This window comes from Seriola dumerili, unplaced genomic scaffold (assembly GCF_002260705.1).
Source record: "Seriola dumerili isolate Sdu_G_001 unplaced genomic scaffold, Sdu_1.0 BDQW01000723.1, whole genome shotgun sequence".
In the NCBI taxonomy this organism is placed as follows: domain Eukaryota; kingdom Metazoa; phylum Chordata; class Actinopteri; order Carangiformes; family Carangidae; genus Seriola; species Seriola dumerili.
In genome coordinates this window covers 57,657-75,893 of record NW_019174978.1, presented here as the reverse complement: position 1 = coordinate 75,893, position 18,237 = coordinate 57,657, and the positions used below count along the sequence as shown (strand labels likewise).

Here is an 18,237-nt window from a genome sequence, read left to right as displayed (position 1 = left end):
CAAATAAAACATAAGCGGTATGGACTATGTACATTTAGCAGTTTAAATGTATTTTTGATGACTCAGTTTAAAACCTGAATCTGTCTCGCTGTTTCCTTTTTAAATTTCAACTTGACGAGCTCTAAAGACAGAAGAATACATTATCCTCACTGTACGACAATGTCCCAGTCTTTGCTTGCTCCAAGGATTCTTTAAGTATAATGTACAATATTTTGTAATGACACAAATAAACAAATAGAATAAAAATGAATAAATAATAAATAAACATAAATAAGTAAAATAAACAAACAAATAAAAATGGAACCTTAGTGGGAATCTCGCTGTTAATTTCAGACACATAGTTCATGATCCGGGCCAGATGTGAAATACAGTATATAACTGTGGGTACAAAAAGTACTTGGCCGAGTCAGGGGGATTTTCAGTGATGATCCAGAAGTGGGACAGCTACACTTTAAGATGTTAGCTGCCATAAACAAATAAGGTCCTAATCGGAGGAGATTGTGCTGAGCGCAAAGCTGCTGAAGATTGATATTTGCACTGGTAGCCACCACAGCTGTCACTGGTGTGTTGACATGAGGTGCGTTTATAAATTCATTGTGTAGCTGTGCTTATTTCCATGTCTTTTACTAGTTCTAAATTGCATAAGCTTTTCCTTATTCAAACCTGACTGTAAACCCACTTCACTATAACTCACTGCCTCACTGTACGACAGTATAGTGTCAAAACACCTCACACTGACTGTCTCTGTACGTAAGAGTAATACCGAAGCCCTGAACCATAAGACACACGTGTTGCAGTGATCCAGATGACAGTGTGAGAGCAGAGAGGAGTCCAGTCACAGCAGGTCTGGACTTTGCAAAGCGCTGAAGTGGAACAAGCGACCAGCTAGTTGGACCTGTAAGAGCAGAGGCATGTGAGAAAGCAGCCTGTGTGCCGTGCAGAACAACAGGCCTTTGTCTGGGTTCTGCAGACCAGCCTGGCATATCAGTGTGGAATGACTATGGTAATGTGAAATGGGTTAGTTCACTGCAGGGTAGGACATCCTCTAAGAGCTGGGATGTTTGTTCAACAACGCGAGAGACGCAAGTTTTTTCACTTACGCCTGGTCTCGCTTTAGTGTTATTCCCGATTTTCCCCCAAATTGATATGTTTTATTTTCTGCAATGCTCTTGTTCAGATCGGTCCAATGAATAGAAGTTTGTAGCTTGAAGGGTTATGACCGAAGAGTTGGAATAAGACATTGGATGTAATTACTTTCAGATCTGTCATTATAGTTTCCTTAACTTGTCCTCCACCTGTGTGTAGGAGCACACACGTGTGGGCGCAGACACGTCTCAGGACATCCAGCTCTTTGGGATCGGGATCCAGCCGGAGCACTGCGTCCTGGAGCTCTGCCCAGATGGTGACATCACCCTAACGCCCATAGGGAATGCCAGGTGAGCTACTGTACAACTACCTTTGACGTACTCTCTGTCTATCTATCTCGGCATATCTGTCTGTCTGTTGTCTCTCTCTCCCTCATGGATGACTGGACCTCAGTGTTTCACATGACCTCACTGTACTGGAATCTATGATCTGAGCTCCCTGCTTTGATATCAGAGCCACGTCTCCCTCCCACTACAAAGGGATTGTTCTTTCTCAATTTGTTTTCCCTTTTTAAAGCCAAAGATTATAATGCCATCTGACATCTTCGTTAACAGAATTTCTTCGTTCATTTCACCGTTTTCTGCAGGACCTGTGTGAACGGAACAATGATTGATTCCTTGGTGCACCTGTGGCATGGGGACCGTATCTTATGGGGCAACAACCACTTCTTCAGGTATAAGTTCTTTCATTCAAATCTGTGAGCAGTCATAGAGTTAAAAAAAAAAAAAAAAAGTCACTGATCGGAAGTCGTGTTGTGTCGTGTCTTGTCTTGTTATGTCGTGCCGTGTCATAGGATCAATCTGCCCAACCGAAAGCGGCGGGACCGTTTGAAGGAGCTGGAGAGAGCGTCTCCCAGAGAGAGCTACATCGAGGCAGATGTGGAGACCGCCAGCGAGGCCTCTTCTGAGCAGGACTACAGCTATGAGTTCGCCCAGATGGAGGTCATAATGAAGACACTTGGGAACAACGGTATGATTCGGATAATCTGCCTTCTGCAATCTACATGACCCTTCAGGCTTTCAGGCCGCAGCTGTATACAGTATATATTTCACTTAGGTTTCAGAGCATCCAGCTCGTTCCAGCTGCTCTGACCAAAATCATAAGAATCTTTTAGGAATAATATTACTTTAAAACAAAACTTTGTTTATCTCGTTGGATGTAATAAAGCCCCAATCTAGTTTTACCTCTCTGCCATTACTTTATTTGCTGATTATTGCCAGAAAATCCAAATTTTGATAGTGAGATGGAGCCTGGGGGGGGGCGGATGTGGGACAAACAAGCAGCTGCAAATGTGATTTCCTTAGACACCTCTCAGTCTTCAACAACTAATGATCATTTTCAGTGTCAGTTCTCTTGTTCGTTTGTTTATTGTGAAGACCAACGTGATGTCTTCAAATTACTTGTTTTGTCTGACCAACAGTCCAAGTCCAAAACACAGTCAGTGTATCACTAGCCAATATGAATATGATGTGATATGAAACAGAGAAAAGTAGTAACTCCTCATATTTAAGAAGATGGATGAGCAAATTTTGCTTCCAAATGAAAAGAAGCTGATTATGAAATCTCCTTTACACGAAGACTTGTCCAGTGTTTGGGTTGTAAAATTCTCGCCTGTGTGCAGACCCCATGCAGAATGTGGTCCAAGTGCTGGAGAAGCAGTACCTGGAGGAGAAGCAGACGGCCCTGGAGGAGCAGAGGATGATGTATGAGCGAGAGCTGGAGTCGCTCCGGCAACAGCTGTCTCCTGAGAAAACGCCGCAGCACCACCGCAGCAGCAGTGACCGCCTTACGTTCCCGACACACACACCACACAGCAAGCTGCGACTGTGGACGGAAGAGCGGTTAGTGGTGCACGTGCACACACATATGCACACACAAACACACACACACCCACACACACACACACACACACATGCACTGATTCACAAACTGGACACTGCAGTGAGGCCTGCCTCAAGAGTTGTTCTTTTTTATATTACTTGTTAAAATGTATCACTTGTGATTATTTTGCTTTAACCGGAGATGCATGAAATATTATTATATAGATTATATTCAACTTTTTAGGTATACATAGCTCTACACATAAACCAACATATACAAGCCAGTTGTGCCCTCAGTGTATTCTGAAATATTTGAAGCATGACGTCAGTTAAAAGTTATGCTCACATGGATTTTGTTCAGTGCTGACTCAGTCTGACTCCATTCTTGCAGGATCAGTGAAGCAGGCTGCTACGAAGCTCCACCTAACCATGACAATGCTCTGTGGAGTTGAGATCAGATTTAAAAATTGAATAGCGAACTGTAATAAACTCCATTTAGTCATCAAGTCAAGTTGTAATAACCCTGATAATGTGACACTTAATCCTATCTTTTGGAAGACGGTGCACTGAAGGCATGCAGTGAGTCGGTATCAATATTGTGGGTCACTGTAGCATCCAAACGGTCCAGATTTTTATCCCGAGGAGCTTTAAATTTGCCAAAAGAACATGTGATGCTATTGCGCAGTCCTTTTTTTGTTGGATTCAGCCTTGGTGTTGTGTACTTTACTGAGAGCTATTTTCCCCTTCTTGGCCTCTGTGGTTTGTGAAAATATCATTAACTTATAAACACAGAGGCTGGTGTACCTGCTTACATCAATCCAGGCTGACTGTACATCAAAGATAATCACAGGTCTTCATCTCCATGAATGAATGACCTTTTTGTGTGTGTGTGTGTGTGTGTGTGTGTGTGTGTGTGTGTGTGTGTGTGACAGAGATGAGCTTTTTCGTCAGAGCCTGTCTCGACTCAGGGAGCAGGTCGTGAAAGCCAACACCTTGGTGCGAGAATCCAACTTTTTGGCTGAGGAGATGAACAAACTGACTGACTATCAGGTCACCCTTCAGATTCCCGCAGCCAACCTCAGCGCCAACCGCAAGGTCAGACCTCTGAACTAAAAAGAATATGGTATCAACAGTGGTATTTATTTTACTGTCATCTCTTTCACTCTTTGGGCTGCACATTTTGATGATGATTGATTGGTGTGTATATCCACTAAAAGAGTGTAAATCTTGTTATTACGCAGCGTGGAGCCATAGTGAGCGAGCCGGCCATCCAGGTGCGGAGGAAAGGGAAAGGCACCCAGGTGTGGACCATAGAGAAGCTGGAGAACAAACTGGTGGACATGAGAGACCACTACAGGGACTGGAAGGAAGGCACAGAGGAGGTGGTGAGAAACAAGAGGACAAGAAAGAGGAAAAGATATGTGAAAAATAAAAATAAAAGTTAATTGGATTATTAAGTCTGCTCCTTTGTTTTTGCAGCATAACAAAGCAAACAGTAAGCACTGTGATCCATTCTATGAAGCGCAAGAGAACCACAACCTGATAGGGGTGGCCAACATTTTTCTGGAGTGCCTTTTCCAAGATGTTAGACTGCAATATGCTGTCCCCATCATCAGCCAGCAGGGAGAGGTAAGGGTACACTAACATAAACAGATTTACACACTGATAAATTATTCATGGTGCAGCTTCCCAGTATTCCTAACATACCAGATCCATATGATAGGGTTATGGGGCGAATATATCAGATTTATGATAATAGATAATATACTACTTGAAATTACTGATGGATAAGTTTTCATATAGACAATGTTCACTTGTAAAGACTGTATGTAAAATTATACCCTTGAATATCTAAGATATTAAGGATGTGTTTGACCGTTCTAAATGATAGTGATAATATCCTTGCTCTGCTCGTTTGTACAGGTTGCAGGCAGGTTGCACATTGAGCTGATGCGAGTCAGCGGTGCTGTACCAGAGCGCCTGTCCGGGGGAGATGACTCATCAGAAAACTCCAGTGAGAGTAGCTGCTACGAGGTTATGGACACCAACGGGGAGATCGTCCACATGTCCAAGAGGCTCACCTGCAGGGTAAAAGCCGCTTGCCAGGTTTTTTTTGTCCGTAGAATGCGAGATATTTGTTCTGAGACTTACCAGCGTACATGAACGCTCAGTGACTTCATCTTTTCCGTTTGTCTTCCTGCAGGTGCGGATCAGGGAGGCCACAGGTCTGCCGCTCAACTTGTCCAACTTTGTCTTCTGTCAGTACACCTTCTGGGAGCACGGCGAGCCCACTGTGGCTCCTCCCATGGTCAGCCCAGACAGACCCTCTCCTCGAAGCCCAGATGCCCAGTTCACTGTCCAGTTTGATCACTGCAAGGTGAGAAAATGGTGCTGCTTGAAGTTGTTAATGCCTTACTTTAAACGCTTGACACCAGTTTTAAATTCTTATCGCTTTTGTTAGTAACTTTTGTTTTCAAATCAGCCTCACTGCATCAAATCTTGTCTTTGTGCAGGACTATGTTGTGCACGTGTCGGATGAGTTCTTAGAGTTTATATCCGACGGAGCATTGGCCATAGAAGTTTGGGGTCACCGCTGCGCTGGGAATGGACGATCACTCTGGGAGTTAGACGCACTGGAGGCCAAGACCCAGACTCTCCGAGACAGGTGCGTGTTTCACTCAGACTTTTGCACATACAGACTCCCACAGACACTGCCAATTCACACCCCGCTAACCTTGGCGGTTGATTGTTCAAGGTGGAGTGAGGTGTCTCGCAGGATCGAGCTCTGGCTCTCCATCCAGGAGCTGAATGAGCAGGGAGAGTACTCATCTGTGGAGCTGCACTCTGGAAAAGACATCAGCACAGGGGGAGTCTTCCAACTCCGACAGGTCAGAGAAAAACTATGAAGAAGTTTCCCTTTAGGTCAGACTGCCTGCCCTAGATCAAACACACACTTAGGAGGATCATAACTAATTACGAATTTATGAAATAGTTTGAGAGTGCAGTGTTGGAAGCGGCACTCTGATGTTGAATTTCGGGGATTTGTCCAAGCAGGGTCACTCCAGGAGGCTGCAGGTGTGTGTGAAACCAGTCCAGAACTCAGGCACGCTGCCTCTGCTGGTGGAGGCTGTGCTGTCCGTCTCTATCGGCTGTGTGTCAGCTCGCTCCACCAAACTACAGAGACCGCTCGACAGCTACCAGGTCTGTGGGACGCGCATTTATTATTTTTGCATATGCTCACATACTGTTCACACACGCCACTTAGACTATGAATCTACGGTGTTCACAAAAACGGACTGATGATTTGGATGTAAGTGACTCTGCGTTAAAAACAGACCAGTGTTTTGGGAACAGTATGCTGGTTTCATGCCACACTATTATGCTGATTCCGCCAAAGTATGTTTAGTCTATCTCTGGTTTCATGCCAGGACTGGTTCGTCTGAGGAGCTGGCAGTCGGTCAAAGGGAGGCCAAGGAATGTACAAACTCATTAGTGCCCTGTTAGTTCTGTTAACGTGCACTGGTGTGCCCTGATACACAGGAACCAACTGGTTGATACATTTTAGTCTTTCACATCACTGATTCTCCTAGACAGTGTTAGCAGTGAAGGGTTTGCCCTGAGCTGTCATGTCAGGGCCTTTTGTGGTTCCCCACATGTGACTGAGTGTGTTCTCTCCTGCCAGAGAGAGGCGGAAGAGGATATGGATAGTTATCAGGTAACATTTCAGTTCCCTCCTGCTGCTGCTCCCCCTGTAGTTCACACTGCAGCATGACGGAAACCAACTGATTGTGTGTTCACGACTAGGCCTGTTGCTGAGGGCGTGAGGCAGGAGGCAGAGGGCTGCGCCTCTACCGTCTAAAGGATGGCTTTATTAAACAGCAGTTGCACATGTGGATGATTTCTGATGCTGCAATTATCAATCACACCAACCGTTCTTTGGCAGCCCTCTGTGCAAAAAACAGTCCCACCCATGGCAGAGCTCCCAGCCAGGAGCCTGTCTGCCAGGGATCTCGTCCCACTCTCTCTTGCCTTTCCGCTCAGGTTGCACACACTAATGCTACTGTTTGCTTGTCACTTCCGAAGAGCTGCAGGAATAATAAGCCTCACTTAATCACATGGGCATTGCATGGCTGCATGATTTACAGTACTTTGCATGGTGGACGTGTGCTGACGTCAGAAACGTAATGCATTTGGTTTTGAGGTTTATTGGTTACTTTGGACAATGCAGAGGGGAATCTGCTCTCTGTGGTGATCTGCTGTGAATCCAGGTAGGACTTTGGGTGGCTGTGGCTGCATGTGAGGACATTAGCGCAAGTGTGTGAATGCATGTGTGCGGATGTGTGTGAGTTGTTAACGGGCGAAAAGGGAGGTTTTGTGGTTGTGTTATGAAAATTTAACAACAATCATTTTTCTTGAACCAAAAACACAGGCCTGAAGGCTTTGATTTTTAACATCTTTGGTGTGGGAACTTTTTTATCAGGATTAGCTTCACTTGGCTTTTCTAATATATTAGCTGTGGGCGTTAAGAAGTGCATATGCTATTCAGCCCTTGCCATCCCCTGGTAACACTTTACTGAGCCCTGCAGCAGATTCTCTTCTCACTGAGCCAGCTGGCATTGATTTTAGGTCTGTGTGCTTCCAGGAAGAAGATCTCAACTGTGTTAGAGAGCGCTGGTCAGAAGCCCTGATCAAACGCCGGGAGTACCTTGACGAACAAATCAAGAAAATCATCAACAAACACGGTGAGTCCTTGGCTCTGTGCTTAAGATTAGTTTCTCTTCTTTTTTTATGCAATTTCTTATTGTTTCAGTGTGTTGTGATTAAACCTCTCTTTTCCCTCACTTTATAAATCCAGAAAAGTCAGAGGAGGACATTGAGCGTGAGGCTCGGCTGGTGGAGCAGTGGGTTGGACTGACAGAAGAGAGAAATGCAGTGCTGGTACCTGCACCTGGCAGTGGCATCCCTGGAGCTCCTGCAGACTGGTAAAAAAAAAAAAAAAAAAAACTATAAACACTCTCTCAATCACACGTCAGATTCACTTCATTTGCAGCCCTTTTTTTTTTTTTTTTTTTTTTTTTTTTTTTTTTTTTAAACATTAACCTCATATTCAACGGCTTGTAGGACCCCACCTACAGGAATGGAAGCTCACATCCCTGTACTCTTCCTGGATTTGAATGGTGAGGCAGACACATCCTGTATGTCAGCTAATATTTGACAGATTCTCTCTCAGGCTTTATAAACGCTAACTCTCTTTTACACCACCAGCGGATAATCTGACAGTGAATGAGCAGCTGACCGGCCCACATGCCGCAGGCGTTAACTCTATCCTGCCTAAGGAGCATGGAAGCCAGTTCTTCTATCTGCCCATCATCAGGCACAGTGTTGAGGAGGTGAGCAGTGGGGTTTGACTTTTCTGCCCTCCTGTGGTCAAAAAGGGAATTTGGGGAACCACACTTCAGAAGATGTGCATGTTTTTGTGCATTTATGTTTCTATAAGCATGGCATGGCGTGGCATGGCGTGGGGGTTTCTTGGTGATGCTGCTTTAGTGTGTCAGTTTCCCCTTTACAGTTGTAGTTTCAGAGGTTTGTGCTTTGTCTGATGACCACATCCTCTGCAAGACTACACTTGTATTGTACTTGTATTGTATTGTACTGCAAAACTACTTAAAGTATTGGCACTTCCATTGCTTCTTCAAATACCGGTTGGCTGTAGTATATTTTTGTAAAAAATTCAGCTGTTTTACAAAGACCTCATGATGAATTATGTTTATTTTACTGCCTTAATTGCAGGAACACTTTTTTTCCTTTAATCTGTTGCCTTATTGAACAAATACAGAGCTGTGTAATTGATTGACATCTTGCATATAAGCATTTACAGTAGTTATTTCTCAGAAAGGAACAAAAAGAACTAACATTAGTTGTGGTGCCTTTGGTTTCAGCCATTTTTTGTTATCTGTTAAAGCACCGCTACTCTTCATATTCTAAGAAGAAACTTATCAGTTTGTTGAGAGAGTTGTTGCTGTGTTCTAAAGTAATAACTGCTTGCACTGAAAAATAATATCCATAACTTTACTTATTTCAATCCAATATTGCTGCAGAACAGGACAGGTAAAATAAAATATGGGTGTGGTTGGCTTCTCCCTCCCCACATTTTCATCAGCAAACTGGTGTTACCAGTTTGATCAGTAAATCAATAGATGATGATAAAGGGAAATGTTTACTCCCTTCAATGCAGTGTTAAATATGTAAATAACAGGGAAAAGGAAATAGCCTATGGCCTTCTTGATCTTCCTGTAGACTTTCACTTACTAGAAAAAATTATCCTTGTGTTTTCTTCTCAACAAAAGATGGATAAGTAAGAAATGAGATTAATAATAAACAGAAAATAACTCACTTGGATGTCGTAGAAACCTACCTTTAAAAAAAGAAAAAAAAATTGAGGGGGGGGGACTTAACTAATGATATCAATAATAATAATAATAATAATAATAAAATTCAACATACTCCTTTTCACGTAAAAAATGGGACCTGAAATACATAAATTGAAAAGTTAGATGAAAAATATCTCTAGCAGTGAAAATGGAAAAGAAGTAATTTGGGGTTATATCATCTCAAACTCACTAGTGCAACTCCAGGTAATTTGTTAATTATACAGTACATTGATGTTTACAGCTGTCTTACCCCCTCTCTCAAGTTGAAGCAAGCATTTAAACATAATCATAGTTTCTCCTTCTTTGACTTTGATCAGCAGCACTAACCACACAGAGTTAACACTACCACTTTCACTGTGCTATAGTGTCATGTCATGTCTGCTGCAAACCCGAATCGACAGCCCACCTACATGACTGTGATCCGTGTCTCTGTGTGTGCAGTTACAGCATGATGGCACAGCATTCTCTCTGCAGACCACTGCGGAGCTACATCAATAAATCACAACTCTTCTCGTTCCCCAGGTGTCTGCTGTGTGCTCCTGGGACTCATCCATCCATGATTCTGTGCACCTCAACCGGGTCACGTCTCCTAACGAACGCATCTACCTGATCATCAAAGCCACGGTGCAGCTCAGCCACCCTGCCTCCATGGAGCTGGTGCTCCGCAAGAGGATCGCTGTCAACATCTATAACAAACAGGTGAATGGGGATCAGATTGACATCAGCCCAGGGGTGAGGTTAGGTGTGTCAGTGGATCTTGTTTAAATGTTTGAAACGTTTTTTGTTCTTTTTTTTCAATGCAGAGTTTCACTCAGAGTCTCAAGAGAAGAATGTCTCTAAAGAACACACTTTACTCCTGTGGTGTGACTTATGAGATCGTGTCCAACATACCAAAGGTACAACTCTGCTAAACCACTGTATCTAATGAAGACTGCTTTCCCCATGTGTTGCCGGTAACCAGATTGGGGCTCATCTTCTTCAACACTTTGTAAGTTTCTTCTCTTTCCTTTTCCAGGCCTCAGAAGAGCCAGAGGAGAGGGAAACCTTGGCCCTCATGGCTGCTCGCGGTGACAGCGAGGAGACTCAGGATGGAGAAACCTACATAGAGAAATACACACGGGGAGTTCTGGAAGTAGAGAACATCCTCAGTCTAGAGAGGCTACGGCAGGTATTGTATACTATAGTATGATTTAGTGCAGAAATAGTGCGAAAAAAGATTTCATCCATAGAGTGACATGTAAAGAAGGCACCTTTCTCTTCTTTTCCCCCGCAGGCTGTGACAGTGAAGGAAGCGCTCGCTGCTAAGGGAAGACACCTAAGAAGGAGTATCAGCACACCAAATGTACAGCATGTAATGAACACATCACTCACTGCACCACTCACTGAACCACATGGAAATGACTGTTATAAAAAATGACGAGGCTGAAAACATGTTTTTGTCTTGCTCTCCAGTCTTCATGTAGTAAAATAGACCTGACAGTTTGCGAGGATGAAGACTGTAAGGTAAGAAAAAGAGTGCTGTTAATTGCTTCTTTGACAATAAGAGCCATGCTGTTTGTGATCTTAGAAGGAATTTCTTCATCTAGGGGTATTCACTTGGGTCCTGACGCCATAGATGGATAAAAAATAAAGCGGACTACAGCATAAAAGAGCTTCTTAGTTGCAACTTTACTTACTTTAACCACATAAAATTGGCAAATATAATAATAATATTAATAGTAGTAATAATAATACATTTTATTTATAAGTGCCTTTCAGGACACCCAAAGACACTTACACAGCAAATAAAAACATTCAGAAGCATAAACAAGATAGACAATGTATGAATTAAATAATGAAATATACACAATAGACACACACACACACACACACACACACACACACACACACACACACACACACACACATACACACATATATATATATATATATATACACATACATACATACACATTTATATACATACATACTCAAGTACAAAATTTGAGGTATATGTTACTTTCTAGGACCACTGTGATCATGTGGACAGCTCCAACTGCAATCCCCAGGATGGCTCCCTTTGCAGCACACCCATCAAAAGCAAAGAGAACCAAGGTAGAGTACATAGAAGCCAAATGTGCAGCAGCTGTGTGGTGTCCTGACTTCCTCTGAATAAGACACAGTGTTTGTGTAAGTACATTATAGCTGGGTCATAGCCACATGTTCCCACACAGGTTTGGTTCCAGAGAGCCCTACCTTTTTCAACTCCAGCCCCTTCAAAGTCCTCTCCCCTCAGCCACCGAAGTTCCTCAAGTCTCTGCTGCCTGTCAAAGAAGAGAACAAGGCGAAGAAAGCCCTGGAGGCCCGGCCGCTGCTGGGACAAGAGGTAAGGAAGGAAGGGATTACACTATCTCTCGCTCAAGAGGGAAGTATGTTCTTGCCATGTTGTTCTCTTTCCCATTGAAGTTTTCTTCAATCCCACATGTCCTTGTTTTGGTAGTCCTCTGTCAAAGAACATTTTTACATTTTACATCTCCACAACATGATACAGACATTACTAATTGTTCAAAGCTGCCTGAGGATTTTTAAGAAAGTGGCTTTGCTGTTGTGTGACTGGATGAAAAACAAACGTGATGCTGCTATCAGCATGACTCACAGGAGCATGACTTCAACTGGGGATAGCCACAACTCTTGACTAGATGGAGCCATGCTGTAAAGTCTCATGTCTGATTTTGTCGGAGATAATTGGATTTTTCACATAGTTTGTGGCTGTTCCAACAATTTCAACTAACCTTGCATAATTTTTTTTTTATCTCTGCTTGAAGTGGACTAAAGGAGGTGCTCGTACTTTACAAATATAGTGCCTGTCAGGGCTGCTGTGTTTGGGAGGTGGAGGGCTTTAGTTGGCAGCGAAATGGTTCAGTAAGCGGCAGGATTAAAGCAAAAGAGAGGGGAGAAGTATGACTGCAGGGGAAGATAAATCACTGTAGCTTGGATAAAAATTGTCTTTTGTGTGATATTAAAATTTAGATGTTTGCTATAGGCTATAATAATGTGTGGATATGAGAAAACAAGTGTCAAGAAGCTAAAAGACATATGGACCGTGCACTGTGCAAAAGAAGTTTTGGTGCAATGAAAAGTACTGCTCACACACCTTGGACACTTCAAGCATAGTTTTTTTTTTTTTTTTTGAAATATTAAACTGCATGCCACTAACTGTGTAACTGGCTTGCCCAGCTCCATGCATGCTGTGTGTGTGTGTGTGTGAAGTGTGTGCTGTTGTTCTTGACACTTGTTTTCTTCATAATCCACACATTATTATAGCCTTATAGCAAACATCTAAATTTAATATCACACAAAAGACAATTTTTTCCAAGCTAAGGATTTATCTTCCCCTGCAGTCATACTTCTCCCTCTCTTTTGCTTTAATCCTGCCGCTTACTGAACATTTTCGCTGCCAACTAAAAGCCTCCACCTCCCAAACACAGCAGCCCTGACAGGCACTATATTTGTAAAGTACGAGCACCTCCTTTAGCTCCACTTCAAAGCAGAGATAAAAAAAAATTATGCAAGGTTAGTTGAAATTGTTGGAACAGCCACAACTATGTGAAAAATCCAATTAATCTCCGACAAAATCAGACATGAGACTTTACAGCATGGCTCCATCTAGTCAAGAGTTGTGGCTATCCCCAGTTGAAGTCATGCTCCTGTGAGTCAATGCTGATAGCAGCAATCACGTTTTGTTTTTCATCCAGTCACACAAACAGCAAAGCACTTTCTTAAAAATCCTCAGGCAGCTTTGAACAATTAGTAATGTCTGTATCATGTTGTGGAGATGTAAAATGTAAAAATGTTCTTTGAGCAGAGGACTACCAAAACAAGGACATGTGGGATGAAGAAAACTTCAATGGGAAAGAGAACAACATGGCAAGAACATACTTCCCTCTTGAGCGAGAGATAGTGTAATCCCTTCCTTCCTTACCTCTTGTCCCAGCAGCGGCCGGCCTCCAGGGCTTTCTTCGCTCTTGTTTCTCTTTTGACAGGCAGCAGAGACTTGAGGAACTTCGGTGGCTGAGGGGAGAGGACTTTGAAGGGGCTGGAGTTGAAAAAGGTAGGGCTCTCTGGAACCAAACCTGTGTGGGAACATGTGGCTATGACCCAGCTATAATGTACTTACACAAACACTTGTGTCTTATTCAGAGGAAGTCAGGACACCACACAGACTGCTGCACATTTGGCTTCTATGTACTCTACTTGGTTCTCTTTTGCTTTTGATGGTGTGCTGCAAAGGGAGCCATCCTGGGGATTGCAGTTGGAGCTGTCCACATGATCACAGTGGTCCTAGAAAGTAACATATACCTCAAAATTTTGTATTGATTGTATTGTATGTATATAAAGTTGTATGTATGTATGTGTATATATATAATTATATATAATATATATATAGGATACCTAGTATATATATATATATTATATATATACATCCTGGAGGTATCCTGGAGGTATATATATATAGTTCGAGGTATCCTTATATATATATAGATATATATATATTATATATGTGTGTATGTGTGTGTGTGTGTGTGTGTGTGTGTGTGTGTGTTGTGTGTGTGTGGGTGTGGTCTATTTGGTATATTTCATTATTTAATTCATACATTGTCTATCTTGTTTATGCTTCTGAATGTTTTTTATTTGCTGTGTAAGTGTCTTTGGGTGTCCTGAAAGGCACTTAAAAAAATGTATTATATTACTACTATTAATAAATTATATTTGCCACAAATGTGGTTAAAGTAAGTAAAGTTGCAACTAAGAACTCTTTTATGCTGTAGTCCGTTTTTTATTTATCCATCTATGGCGTCAGGAACCAAGTGAATACCGATAGATGAGAAATTCCTTCTAAGATCACAAACAGCATGGCTCTTATTGTCAAAGAAGCAATTAACAGCACTCTTTCTACCTACAGTCTTCATCCTCGCAAACTGGTCAGGTCTATTTTACTAACATGAAGACTGGAGAGCAAGACAAAAACATGTTTTCAGCCTCGTCATTTTTTTATAAACAGTCATTTCCATGTGGTTCGGAGTGGGCAGTGAGTGATGTGTTCATTACATGCTGTACATTTGGTGTGCTGATACTCCTTCTTAGGTGTCTTCCCTTAGCAGCGAGCGCTTCCTTCACTGTCACAAGCAGCCTGCGGGGAAAAGAAGAGAAAGGTGCCTTCTTTACATGTCACTCTATGGATTGAAATCTTTTTTCGCACTATTTCTGCACTAAATCATACTATAAGTATACAATACCTGCCGTAGCCTCTCTAGACTGAGGATTGTTCTCTACTTCCAGAACTCCCCGTGTGTATTTCTCTATGTAGGTTTCTCCATCCTGAGTCCTCTCGTGTCACCGCGCGAGCAGCCATGAGGCCAAGGTTTCCCTCTCCTCTGGCTCTCTGAGGCCTGGAAAAGGAAAGAGAAAGAAACTTACAAAGTGTTGAAGAAGATGAGCCCCAATCTGGTTACCTTGGCAACACATGGGAAAGCAGTAAGATAGAGTGTTTAGCAGAGTTGTACCTTTGTATGTTGGAACACGGATCTCATAAGTCACACCACAGGAGTAAAGTGTGTTCTTTAGAGACATTCTTCTCTTGAGACTCTGAGTGAAACTCTGCATTGAAAAAAAGAACAAAAAACGTTTCAAACATTTAAACAAGATCCAGATGAACACCTAACCTCACCCTGGGCTGATGTCAATCTGATCCCATTCACCTGTTTTGTTATAGATGTTGACAGCGATCCTCTTGGGAGCAACCAGCTCCATGGAGCAGGGTGCTGAGCTGCACCGTGGCTTTATGATCAGGTAGATGCGTTCGTTAGGAACGTGACCCGGTTGAGGTGCACAGAATCATGGATGATGAGTCCCAGGAGCACACAGCAAGACACCTGGGGAACGAGAAGAGTTGTGATTTATTGATGTAGCTCCGCAGTGGTCTGCAGAGAGAATGCTGGTTGTGCCATCATGCTGTAACTGCACACACAGAGACACGGATCACAGTCATGTAGGTGGGCTGTCGATTCGGGTTTGCAGCAGACATGACATGACATATAGCACAGTGAAAGTGGTAGTGTTAACTCTGTGTGGTTAGTGCTGCTGATCAAAGTCAAAGAAGGAGAAACTATGATTATGTTTAAATGCTTGCTTCAACTTGAGAGAGGGGGTAAGAACAGCTGTAAACATCAATGTACTGTATAATTAAACAAATTACCTGGAGTTGCACTAGTGAGTTTGAGATGATATAACCCCAAATTACTTCTTTTCCATTTCACTGCTAGAGATATTTTTCATCTAACTTTCAATTTATGTATTTCAGGTCCCATTTTTTACGTGAAAAGGAGTATGTTGAATTTTATTATTATTATTATTATTATTATTGATATCATTAGTTAATGTCCCCCCTCAATTTTTTTTTCTTTTTTTAAAGGTAGTTTCTACGACATCCAAGTGAGTTATTTTCCTGTTTATTATTAATCTCATTTCTTACTTATCCATCTTTGGTTGAGAAGAAAACACAAGGATAATTTTTTCTAGTAAGTGAAAGTCTACAGGAAGATCAAGAAGGCCATAGGCTATTTCCTTTTTCCTGTTATTTACATATTAACACTGCATTGAAGGAGTAAACATTTCCCTTTATCATCATCTATTGATTTAACTGATCAAAACTGTAACGACAGTTTGCTGATGAAAATGTGGGGAGGGAGAAGCCACCCACACCCATATTTTATTTTACTGTCCTGTTCTGCAGCAAATTGGATGTGAATAAGTAAAGTTATGGATATTATTTTTCAGTGCAAGAGTTATTACTTTAGAACACAGCCACACATCTCTCAACAAACTGATAAGTTTCTTCTTAGAATATGAAGAGTAGCGGTGCTTTAACAGATAACAAAAAAATGGCTGAAACCAAAGGCACCACAACTAATGTTAGTTCTTTTTGTTCCTTTCTGAGAATAACTACGGTAAATGCTTATATGCAAGATGTAATCAATTACCAAGCTCTGTATTTGTTCAATAAGGCAACAGATTAAAAGGAAAAAAGTGTTTTCCTGCAATTAAGGCAGTAAAAAAAACATAATTCATCATGAGGTCTTTGTAAAAACAGCTTGAATTTTTACAAAAAATACTACAGCCCAACCGTATTTGAAGAAGCAATGGAAAGTGCCAATACTTTAAGTAGTTTTGCAGTACAATACAATACAAGTACAATACAAGTGTAGTCTTGCAGAGGAATGTGGTCATCAGACAAAGCACAAACCTCTGAAACTACAACTGTAAAGGGAAACTGACACACAAAAGCAGCATCACCAAGAAACCCCCACGCATGCCAGCCATGCCATGCTTATAGAAACATAAATGCACAAAAACATAGCACATCTTCTGAAGTGTGGTTCCCCAAATTCCTCTTTTTGACCACAGGAGGGCAGAAAAGTCAAACCCCACTGCTCACCTCCTCAACACTGTGCCTGATGATGGGCAGATAGAAGAACTGGGCTTTCCATGCTCCTTAGGCAGGATAGAGTTAACGCCTGCGGCATGTGGGCCGGTCAGCTGCTCATTCACTGTCAGATTATCCGCTGGTGTGTAAAAGAGAGTTAGCGTTTATAAAGCCTGAGAGAGAATCTGTCAAATATTAGCTGACATACAGGATGTGTCTGCTCACCATTCAAATCCAGGAAGAGTACAGGGATGTGAGCTTCCATTCTGTAGGTGGGGTCCCTACAAGCCGTTGAATATGAGGTTAATGTTAAAAAAAAAAAAAAAAAAAAAAAAAAAAAAAAAAAAAAAGGGCTGCAAATGAAAGTGAATCTGACGTGTGATTGAGAGAGTGTTTATAGTTTTTTTTTTTTTTTTTTTTACCAGTCTGCAGGAGCTCCAGGGATGCACTCAGGTGCAGGTACCAGCACTGCATTCTCTCTTCTGTCAGTCCAACCACTGCTCCACCAGCCGAGCCTCACGCTCAATGTCCTCCTCTGACTTTCCTGGATTTTATAAAGTGAGGGAAAAGAGAGTTTAATCACAACACACTGAAACAATAAGAAATTGCATAAAAAAAGAAGAGAACTAATCTTAAGCACAGAGCCAAGGACTCACCGTGTTTGTTGATGATTTTCTTGATTTGTTCGTCAAGGTAACTCCCGGCGTTTGATCAGGGCTTCTGACCAGCGCTCTCTAACACAGTTGAGATCTTCTTCCTGGAAGCACACAGATCTAAAATCAATGCCAGCTGGCTCAGTGAGAAGAGGAATCTGCTGGCAGGCTCAGATAAGTGTTACCAGGGGATGGCAAGGGCTGAATAGCATATGCACTTCTTAACGCCCACAAGCTAATATAATTAGAAAAGCCAAGTGAAGCTAATCTTGATAAAAAAGTTCCCAACACAAAGATGTTTAAAAATTCAAAGCCTTCAGGCCTGTGTTTTTGGTTCAAGAAAAATGATTGTTGTTAAATTTTCATAACACAACCACAAAACCTCCCTTTCGCCCGTTAACAACTCACACACATCCGCACACATGCCATTCACAAACACTTGCCTATATTGCCTCACATGCAGCCACAGCCACCCAAAGGTCCTACCTGGATCACAGCAGATCACCACAGAGAGCAGATTCCCCTCTGGCATTTGTCCAAAGTAACCAATAAACCTCAAAACCAAATGCATTACGTTTCTGACGTCAGACACACGTCCACCATGCAAAGTACTGTAAATCATGCAGCCATGCAATGCCATGTGATTAAGTTGGGCTTATTATTCCTGCAGCTCTTCCGGGAAGTGACGAAGCAAACAGTAGCAATTAGTGTTGTGAACCTGAGCG

The 18,237-nt window shown here is 42.2% G+C and overlaps 1 protein-coding gene across 1 annotated transcript in view; it reads left to right on the top strand.

Annotated features, from left to right (window-relative positions):
- kif13a (kinesin family member 13A) overlaps positions 1–18,237 on the top strand; it is a 43,072-nt gene that overhangs the window by 19,949 nt on the left and 4,886 nt on the right. The window contains exons 14-37 of the mRNA XM_022765653.1: positions 1,306–1,436; positions 1,733–1,819; positions 1,940–2,115; positions 2,768–2,987; positions 3,899–4,061; positions 4,208–4,348; positions 4,446–4,595; positions 4,890–5,054; positions 5,170–5,343; positions 5,480–5,631; positions 5,722–5,854; positions 6,021–6,167; positions 6,649–6,681; positions 7,609–7,708; positions 7,822–7,948; positions 8,088–8,143; positions 8,232–8,356; positions 9,920–10,096; positions 10,201–10,293; positions 10,413–10,565; positions 10,671–10,739; positions 10,850–10,900; positions 11,404–11,491; positions 11,611–11,762. Coding sequence (XP_022621374.1) covers positions 1,306–1,436; positions 1,733–1,819; positions 1,940–2,115; positions 2,768–2,987; positions 3,899–4,061; positions 4,208–4,348; positions 4,446–4,595; positions 4,890–5,054; positions 5,170–5,343; positions 5,480–5,631; positions 5,722–5,854; positions 6,021–6,167; positions 6,649–6,681; positions 7,609–7,708; positions 7,822–7,948; positions 8,088–8,143; positions 8,232–8,356; positions 9,920–10,096; positions 10,201–10,293; positions 10,413–10,565; positions 10,671–10,739; positions 10,850–10,900; positions 11,404–11,491; positions 11,611–11,762 — 3,063 coding nt within the window. The remainder of the gene's footprint in view (positions 1–1,305; positions 1,437–1,732; positions 1,820–1,939; positions 2,116–2,767; positions 2,988–3,898; positions 4,062–4,207; positions 4,349–4,445; positions 4,596–4,889; positions 5,055–5,169; positions 5,344–5,479; positions 5,632–5,721; positions 5,855–6,020; positions 6,168–6,648; positions 6,682–7,608; positions 7,709–7,821; positions 7,949–8,087; positions 8,144–8,231; positions 8,357–9,919; positions 10,097–10,200; positions 10,294–10,412; positions 10,566–10,670; positions 10,740–10,849; positions 10,901–11,403; positions 11,492–11,610; positions 11,763–18,237) is intronic.